Source organism: Mytilus edulis, chromosome 5, assembly GCF_963676685.1.
Source record: "Mytilus edulis chromosome 5, xbMytEdul2.2, whole genome shotgun sequence".
NCBI lineage: Eukaryota > Metazoa > Mollusca > Bivalvia > Mytilida > Mytilidae > Mytilus > Mytilus edulis.
In genome coordinates this window covers 20,543,842-20,554,748 of record NC_092348.1, presented here as the reverse complement: position 1 = coordinate 20,554,748, position 10,907 = coordinate 20,543,842, and the positions used below count along the sequence as shown (strand labels likewise).

Sequence of the window (10,907 nt, the reverse complement as noted above, 5' to 3'; positions counted from 1 at the left end):
ATGCGACCTACCGAATTAGACAATTTATCGGATTTGATATCTCATAAGCAACACGACGGGTGCCACAATGTGGAGCTATATCTGCTTACCCTTCCGGAGCACCTGAGATCACCCCTAGTTTTTGATGGGGTTCGTGTTGTTTATTCTTTAGTTTTCTATGTTGAGTATTGTGTCCTATGTGTTGTCTGTTTGTCCTTTTCATTTTTTAGGCATACCGTTGTCAGTTCATTTTCGATTTATGAGTTTGACTGTCCCTCTGGGATCTTTCGTCCCTCTTTTTTAATCACAATCAGGCAAACACTTTGCACTAGTTCTTTTATGAATATCTTAAAAAGTGACAGAGGAGATATTGTAACAAAGAAAAGTAAAAATTTAGAATTTGGTCTTGACGTTTGACCATAACCTAGTTTTTTATTCTTTGGAACAAGGACCTCAAATCAACAGACCCTTAAGTCTCTATCACTTATGGTTTACCAGTTAAAAATTCATATCACTTATTTTGAATGCATTAGCAAAATCTTTGTACATGGTATAATTTGTACAGTGCAAAAATACAAATTATAACATGTACAAAATATTGCTTCAACTTGTACAAAATTTGAAAATAAAAATATCTTTCTGATTTTTACAATACATGCCATTAACCTCAATAATATTTTCTTCATCGTTTATTTGATAGTTCATTCGTGTTACCGGAACACTAGCTGCGAGAAATATAAAAAAAATCTAAAGATGTTTTTTTTTGTTCAGTCATAAATGAAAGTGAAATAGTGAAATAATAATTCGCTTTTAGTAGCCAAAATGGTTCAATTTTACCAAGTCACTTAATGACATAAACGTAAGCCTGCAGAATAAGAATACATAAAATAATTTTACTTCATATATTTCTCATATGTACAAATTATCCAATTTTATTGATATCAGTAAATTAACATACTAAATTAGTTAAAAAATTCTGTCAATGTTTCATTAAAATTTAAAAGAGGGACAAAAGATACCAGAGGGACAGTCAAACTCTTAGGTTGAAAATAAACTGACAACGCAATGGCTAAAAATAAAAGACAAACAGACAAATAATTGTACAAAAGAAACAACATAGAAAACTAAAGACTAAGCAACACAAACCCCACCAAACACTGGGTTGATCTCAGGTGCTCTGGAAGTGTAATCAAATCCTGCTCAACATGTGGCATCCGTCGTGTTGCTTATATTATTACAAATCCAGTAAATAGTCTAATTCGGTTGGTCAAATTCGTGAAAAGGGAAGGATATTGTAGTTACGACATAAGGAACATATCCGATATCATCTGTGAAACGGTTATTCCATAACGGTAAACCAACTCGTGATGGCGTCCGTAAAATTTATGAAGGGATTATTTCAACTTCACCATTTGGAACTCTTGGTTTAAAAGTTTCCTTGTTAATAGCAATCCTCTATCAAGGAAATCATGATACGAAACACGAGCCCGGTAATATCGTATCAATTGGGAGATATATACTCCGTATGTAGATGCAATCAAGCTATAGAATCCAAGTTTCCCTCGTTGTGCGTTTAAATTTTTAAACAAATTAACTCATTTTTTTGTGTGGTCAAGTCAAAGCACATAGTGATAAACCATTTTTCAAAGTTGGTTCACGTGATAAGTTTGATGAAAGCCAGTATGATCCATAAGACTCTTTAGTGCCGCCAAAATTAAACACTTCCGAAATGCTGTTCAAAATACGACTACGGCCATCCAATCCATATGCCTGTGGATCGATACATCTAACTGTTTTGAACAAGAGAGTAAATTGGTGCACGCAACAAATGTTTGGGCCAGAAATATGGAGGTTGTTGGTGTAAAAAAGTGCAAATCATTATATTAACAATCTGTATATATGTTTATTGGGTTGACTTTAATCCTCGATTGCTAGACCTGGTCCAATCCAATTAGTTAAGATAATGCTATAAAATATAACTTAATTGTGCAGTTTGATTTTGAAACTCGTGACTATCAAAGTTGCATCTACTGACAAAATATTTGTATTCCTCATCTCAGATATGGACTTAAACACAGGCTTTCACCTCATTTACTTCTTTCATGAATGTGACCTACCGAGTTAAACAATGTATCGGATTTGTTATAACATAAGCAACACGACGGGTGGAGCAGGATCTGCTTACCCTTCCGGAGCATCTGAGATCACCCCTAGTTTTTTGTAGGGTTCGTGTTGCTTATTCTTTAGCCATTTTTAGCCAGACTTGTCAGTTTATTTTCGATTTATGAGTTTGCCTGTACCTCTGGTATCTTTCGTCCCTCTTTTCTGACTATCACTGACGCATCTACAGACAAAATATATCTCTATGAGATGTATCTCAGATATGGACTCTAACGCAGACTTAAATCAGTCACTCATTTGTGAAATGTAGGTCAATATTACCTTCTTTTTATCAGGACCCCATTGGTTATTCAAGACGCATCTATGAATAAAATCTGAAAAACTATGAATTTTACTTCCGCAGAAAGTTAGTCTTTAATTTGTGACGGACAGAAAAACACTATATCCCTTCCCGAACTTCGTTTGACAAAACATATAAAATTCTTAAAACAAACGAATGTCAAATTATTTCTCTCAGTAAAGGTTGAAAATCCCAGACGTAATGTTTACATTTCTATTCGGTTTTGGTGAAATTTAAAAGTATCAACAACAAACAGTCATAAAAATAGAAATGTAGCTTTGTATGATATTTAACCATGAATTCTGCTCAAATTTATTTCCAGTTATGAGAAAAATTGAACATCGTTGAATGCCTCATGGTGACTTGAAGGTGAAGGACAACAATAAAAAAGCTTCATGTTTTGTTTCTTACCACGTATTGATATCAATATTGTCTCATGTACATTTCTCCTTACCCCTTCATATTTTTATTGGGTATACGACAGACTAAATAGAGGGTTTCATTAGGAAAAAGGGGGGTCTGATCCCGGATCCCGCTTACTGTTTTGTCAGATTCATGTATCCCGCTTACACTATGTACGTAAGAAATTCTTATTCTTTAGTAATTTCCAGTGTCCCGATAGACTTTATTTCCCGTTTTCCCGTGGCGCGCTTACAAAAAATCGGCAAAACCGCATCACACTTAGACCTCAATGAGACCCATTAAAAAAGTGCTACATACTACAACTAAAAATTAGAATGCTTCAGACAATAAAACAAATCATTCTCTTCGTAACAACTGACAAATCCTTGAAAAATTGTTTTCATTGCAATCTGTAAAATTGCAAAATATTATCAAACACCAAGTGGATATTTGAGAGGTCGGAAAATCAATTTCAGTTACTAAAACATGTTACCTATAAAAACTCCTGAGATCGTGTACGTTGAAAGTGAAGATATCTTTATTATATTTATTTTTCTAAATGATGAAAACAGTATATATATAATAATCAAAATAGAATATAGAATAACTATTTTGAGAAAAAAAAAGCAACCTATTAATCATTTCCAATGTTCCATAATAACTCACAGTTTTGTCTACAATGGAAATTATCATTGCCATTTCATGTAGAAGTAATGACAATTGGACTGAAAATACTCTTGGGATAAATATACATACCTTTCAACTTATTTTTATAGCTCGTTCTTATGTTGTACTGTTATATCACTGTCCCAAGTCAGGAGCCTGTAATTCAGTGGTTGTCGTTTGTTTATGTGTTACCTATTTGTTTTTCGTTAATTGTTTTTTATATATATATATATACATATAAGGCCGTTAGTTTTCTCGTTTGAATTGTTTTACATTGTCATATCGGGGCCTTTTATAGCTGACTATGCGGTATGGGCTTAGCTCATTGTTGAAGGCCGTACGGTGATCTATAGTTGTTAATGTCTGTGTCATTTTGGTCTCTTGTGGACAGTTGTCTCATTGGCAATCATACCACATCTTCTTTTTTATATATAGTAAAAGGACTGGCATCGAAGTGATTTAGGAGTCTGAACTGCAATTGTCACGCTGAAAGGTGGTTTGATCAGACTGAAGAGCAATCGTGGCGGTATATCATCAAAATTTTGTATTCCAACAGAAATGATAAATAGTCAATGCATTTCCGGTCATAACTGCAACGCGTATGGAGTAGTTTATTCTTTTGAGATAGGCTTTGACGAACATAAGGGTCTTTCATATAATCGTTCAAGACGCTGTATTCATATCAAAGTCACAGACGTTTTCTTTACGTACAATAGAGCATGGTATTGTATTAAAACATGTAGGTCCGCAGACATACTCCGTGCATTATAATATTACGGTAAACGTATAACTTTGAATAAAATTTAGATGAATAAACTTCAAACAAACAGTGGCTGCATGATAATGTCTACATGCAGAGAAAATAAGGAAGAAGATATGATATTAAGGTTGAACCTGTAAATAGGGAACATATAGACCATCGCACCACAACGAACGGACCATCGCCTATCAGCGTGACCATCGCACTTCAGTGTCGTCATTGCAACTCCGATACACATTATAAATAACCTATTTAATATGTCTTTTAATGGAGTCAATCCATTTCAATTGATATTTAAAGTGTGTCTTTCTATGTTTTGATGTTTCACTATAATTGCAGATAAGGATGAAGGTTTGGTACCATTAAAACGTTTAAACCCGCTGCAATTGTTTGCACCTGTCCTAATTCAGGATTTTGATGTTCAGTGGCTGTCGTTTGTTGATGTGGTTGGGATAAGTGTTTTTTTCGTTTCTCGTTTTATATCTATATATTAGCCCGTTTCAATGGTTTCACACTAGTAATTTTTGGGGCCCTTTATAGCTTTCTGTTGGGTATGAGTCCAGTTTCCGTGTTGAAGACCATACTTTGACCTATAATGGTTTATTTTAATATCTTGTTATATCTACTAAGGGATGACAAGGAATCCCATCGGTTCTAGAAAAAAAAAAACACTATTGTCCAAATGAAATTTCCTAAACCGAATAACAACAGCCAAACAAACAACACATAATACACATGTAAACACATAATAAACTGAACATTTGAAAACCGAAAAAAATGTAGGGTTTCTGAAGGGTAGGCGGCTCCTGACTCCTTAGTGTTATATGTTGCCCTTTATTTAGTCGAGTTATAACACAATTTAAATTTAATATATCATTATATGATAGAATTAGATTACATGTAGCTATAAAGCTGTTTTAAAGGTTTTTTCTATGTATTAGATACTATACAAAGGTAACAAAGAAACAGGCCGGTAACACCATTGCCGGATAGTTTTTCTGCACGAGTAGTACAAGTTCAGAAAAACTATACGGCAGGTTGTTTCCGGCCTGTGTTTTTTGTTACTTTTATTTTGTATCTGACTTGTACGACGTTTCAAGAAAGTAATAATACATTTTGCAAAACTAAACATATAAGAAACTTAGATAGCCAAAAAGCAGTAAATGTAAGTTATATATAAAATATAGCACTTTATTTTTGATTTAGGTCAAAGTATGACAGTCCGATTATATGGACCAGCACAGAAAGAAAAAGACGTTATCAATATGGTTAATTACGCTAAACTATTTGATAAAAACTACGCAGAAAAGCTTGCTTCTGATGAACTGATCAATAGAGCCCGAGTAAAAAAAACAATACCGAGATTGAAATCACGTCCGTCTATTAATTTTTCTTCTCCTCTTTGTACAAATAGTAAGTATTCTAATTGTTTACGAAATCTGACACTATACATTACGTTTCCTGTGGTACCATTCATAATGCTCATATGATGTGAATGCTTTTCGTCTTTTTTTTTCAAATTTGAAGTTGTTTTGGTAGAAAAACCATGCTGTTTTTACTCAAGAGCTTAGGAATGCTTAGTGTCGCATTTGTGACATGCATACAATTGTTAAAAAAAATAGTGTTAAATATTATCTACTTCTTAATTATATCTGATCTATTTTAATTTAATACTAATCTTGAGTAAATTTTATTTTATCTTGTTTTAGGGTATTAAAATCTGAATTCGAAATTTACTTTTGTATTTTTATGAAATTATGCAAGATAAAAATCAGTGCTAATCGATAGACTTTTTTTTCAATGATTTTTAATGATTTCGTATTTTATTTTTTCCTTATATCTATATATTATACTTCTTAATACATATTTCTTCTTTAATTAAACATTAACTGATTATTATTTATAGAACATTGTTGTCTTGTTTTATTATAGGGGCAGAATCAATTTGCACAAATTACAGTTTTTAAAAGGTATTCATTGCGCCACTTTCTATTTTTCTGATTGAATTACTTGCGCCAATCAATAGAATCACACTGCACTACGTTTACCTGTATATATCTTTACCTGTATCACACATGTTTGGCTATTTACAGATGAATTTTAGTCTATGGAAGAAGTGAATCGATAAAAACATTTCAGATACGATTAAGCGATATTGTCGTGTTAAATGTTACCGTATTTTTAGAGGAATACACGTTCATATACGACATTATCGCTATTTCATATAAGAAACGTTTTTAATCGATTCTCTCCTTCAATAGACTAAATCTTGTACAGCAATTTGAGAGGGGGGAATAATATCTTATGCATGAAACTTATCATCAAACTATAAAGCCATATGTTGAGAACAGCATGCAAACGAAAATCAACTGATACGTTATCTGAGCGACCATCTACGTTATTAACGTAAGGCTCTTTAAATTTAAAAAATAGATGTATATGAAATCCATTTACAGAGGAAAATTAAACTGCATCTAGCTCAACAAAAATTCAAGACGAATTTAATAAAATTATTGGTAATACATGTATAAGTGAAATAAACAAGCACAGATGATGACTTTGTTTTGTGTAATGATTCAGAAAATAGGATCCAAAGCCTAGATAAAGAAGGAGCAAGGTCAATCATTTAGTTGATATATATTAAGTCTTTTTTACAAGATGCAGAGTCAGTTTTGAACATCCCCATATTCTGAGCCATACAAAATAATAGGTTTATTGATGTGGTCAACCAGATATAAATTTGTTTTAATACTTGATTGTATGTCAACAATAACATTTCGGCATATTTTTATGAATTATTGTCAATAGCAAAGTCTTGGATAAGTGATTTATGACCCGACCTATGTGACGTTTACAAACATGTGCATCATACATTAAGAAAATTTTAGTTTTAACCAAGTACATGTCTTCTAAGTTAGTTGGACTATTTTAAGCAGACACATTTAACTGTTATGCATGAAGCATTTGTAAAAACGTTGTAGAAAATCAACCATTTTACGAAACAAATAAAAAAGAACAGAAACATGTAAACATACTTTGAGAAAGATTTTAGCAAATATCTTTGGAAGTAGAACCAAGACAACTGTTCATTGTGATCTTCGGCGTTGTTTAAAATTCAACTCACGTCGCAATTCCAATCAACGTCATATTAGATAAAGGCAACAGTAGCATACCGCTTTTCAAAACTCGTAAATCGATGGGGCAAAAAAACTGAATCGGGATAACAAACTAAAACTGAGGGAAACGCATTAAATATAAGAGGAGAACAACGACACAACATTAAAATGTAACACACACAGAAACGAACTAAGCATCAGACAAAATCCGATGAGAATAACAAATATAACATTAAAACCAAAGACATGAATTTGGGGTCTTATAGTAATGTGAATTCACAATCAAATATAAGAGAAAACAAACGACACAACGTTAAAATGTAACACACACAAAAGAACTATAATATAACAATGGCCATATTCCTGACTTGGTACAGGACATTTTTTAAAAAGAAAAAAAATGGTGGGTTGAACCTGGTTTTGCTTTACTGGCAATGTTAAATATAACATTAACATATTAACATTACAGGATTACAATACAAATAAATAGGAGAACATATTAAACAAAGAAACACACGAATAATAGCTAACACAAGGCACCAGGTTCAGAATTTAATACACCAGAAGTCCGTTTCGTCCACACCAGACATACAAAAGTTCAAAAGTCAAAACAAGTACAAAGTTGTACAGCACTGAGGATCAAAAGTTCAAAAAAGGTTGTGCCAAATACGGCTTTGCTTTTCTGCTTGGGATAAAAACATCCTTATTATTTAGAACAATTAATACTTTTGCAAACAGTAAATTTTATAAAATGACTATATCAAAGATATACATGACAAAACTGAAGTATTAACTAATTACAGAAAACAAAATCCGGATTCATTACATAAACCAACACACAAAAAAAACACACCCGAGCTAGTCAAGGCCTCAACGCAAAAAGTAAAAAAAAACTGACGTCACATACGAAATGGTAATAAGGCACAAAAAAATGACGTCACATTTGAAATTCTAAAACAGCACACAAAAAAAGTTACGTCACATTTGAACGACTAAAACTAATCTCAAAAAAAAGATAGAATTAGGATTGATGTAAGATTATATTTGAACTAAATACTGATATTACATTTAATAACAATGAAAATTGCTATACTAATTAATCTCAAACTGAGGTAGCAATTAGACAATTAACTATATTATATAGCTATGTCCGGTTTATTTTGAATCTAACTACAAAAGTAAAACAACGTACAAATTACGTTGAACCAAATTAAATCTAATAAATGAAGGCGGTGATTAATTTTCTTTACCATAACACATGAATGTAATAGAAAAGACGTCAAGACATTTTACAAAATCCGATGAAAATAACAAATATAACATCAAAACTAAATACATGCATTTGGAATAGAAAAGTCCGGTAACACGTCTTACAGTAATGCTAATTCACAGTCAGCAAAACAGTCACAATCGGGAATATGTCACGTTCGGTTTTAAAAGATTAGATGACGTAATGACAAACCACAATCTAACATGTGGTAAAAATGTCCTTAGCTAGTTTGGTCAAAGACACATCGTATGGATCAACCAATTTGTGATGGTATCCGTAAAATTTACGGAGTGTCATTTTTAATCTGTCCTCCTCGTAACTTTGTTTGAGTAGTTTCTGTGTAAGGAGCACACTTCTGTATATGAAGTTCGTATAGTGTGAACAAGAAAGAAAACAGGGAACAAAGGAAAAGCAAACTAATTATAAATCAATCTCTGAATGAATGAATGAATGAATGAATGAATGAATGAATGAATGAATGAATGAATGATCTTTATTCTCATAAGCCAAAAACATTGTTACAGAGAAGATATAACAAAAATAACAAATATAAGTTATCGCATCTGTGAAAAAACAAATTAACATGAAAAATATTTACACAAAGATATAGAAACATACCGTTGTTTTAAACCAGGAGGATATACTTCCACAGAAATACATTTGATAAATCTATATAGTTTCTCAAGCTCATCAATATTTTGTTTTGAACATACTTGTTTGAATTTATTAACATTTATATTTTTATCACAATATTGTGGTAGGTATTTGCTTCTTTCGTATTTGAAACAATTACATGGCATGATATAATGGTATTCATCACCAATGTCAGCTGAGACGCAAAGGTGACACAATTTTTCGGATCTTGGAATGATGCGCCACCTTCCCGTCTCAATGGATAAACAGTTTTTCCCACATTAAATTTACATAAGATTTTTCTTAAAAAATTAGATTGTAGTATTGATAAATAGTCTTCAAATTTAAAAAGATTTTTTTACAATCTATAACACAGCACCTTAGGCGATTGTTCATTTATGTTTACCATTCCTGAATGAACTGGTCTCTTAATCGTTGCTGAACACCTAATACAACCCTACTTTTCTGAAATAAGTTTTAACTTTGTCATATATTTGACATTGCACAGTCATAAAAAAAGTTCTTTAAATATAAGTACCTTTTACTTTCACAATCATAGTTATTGAGATTCGCATGTAACAGCTTATATAATAAACAGGATATTTTACTCTCTTCTCCTTCTTGCGAAACCAGAAGCTAATCATACGTGACATGGCTCTAACTGAAATAGGGTATCTTCCCAATTCCCCATAGATCATAAAATTGGGGGGTTGAATTTTTTTACCGTAATATATGTTTGCAAAAACGCAAATGAACTATTTCAAGACTACCTAAATTTTTGAATCCCCACATCTCACACCAATATATTAATATAGGAACAATAGTCTTCTCAAACATATCTAGTTGACACTCGATCGACAAGTTATTTAATCTGGATTTATTTATTACATCATACATTGCTATAATCGCCTGGTCACGTATATATTTTTTGGTGGAAAGAAACGAGCCACTTCTAGAAAATATAATACCAAGATGTTTATAGCTACTGACTATCTCAATTTCATTTTCATCTATATGAAATATCAAGTTTCGAGGTATTCAACCTTTCGAAAATATCCCAATTTTTGTTTTATTTTTTCAATCTTCATTGTTTACAATACTCTGAATTCGTCCAAAATACATTGTAAATCATGGTTAGGTTCAGCAAGTAGTATTGAATCATCTGCATACAATAACAAAATATTTTAAAATATACAAAAAGTTCGTTTTCAGTATCTTGTAGGACATCAGAAAAAGGGAGCGATAAGAGATAGGTTTTTAATTAGATTGTAGGAGGCGCAAAATAATGTCTATTTGTCAAATACAGAGTAGATACTAAAACATCAGTATACTGTTATATTTATTCTTTTTTTCTGCTTCAGTTTCAGATGTTGACGTATTGAAAGGCTCTTCATAAATACCAACTTGGGGTGTACAATAAAGAAGTAGATAGGAAAACAGAAACCATGGAATGAATAAGCTGTGATTGTTTTTATACTTAAATTGAATCAAAACAATTTGAATAAAACTTCAATAGCAAAGTTTTTTTTTGTTTTTTTTAATATGCCAAAAGTACTTCAAAATATTATTTATTGATGCTCCATGTAAAGTTTTTCAATAGTGTTAAAATAATCTGCCCTT

At 31.9% G+C, this 10,907-nt stretch overlaps 1 protein-coding gene across 1 annotated transcript in view; it reads left to right on the top strand.

Annotated features, from left to right (window-relative positions):
- LOC139522317 (uncharacterized) overlaps positions 1-10,807 on the top strand; it is a gene marked incomplete in the record, with an annotated part of 23,295 nt that extends 12,488 nt beyond the window's left edge. Inside the window, 2 exon segments of the mRNA XM_071315857.1 lie at positions 5,475-5,681; positions 10,649-10,807. Coding sequence (XP_071171958.1) covers positions 5,475-5,681; positions 10,649-10,683 — 242 coding nt within the window.
- Between the last annotated feature and the right edge of the window lie 100 nt (positions 10,808-10,907).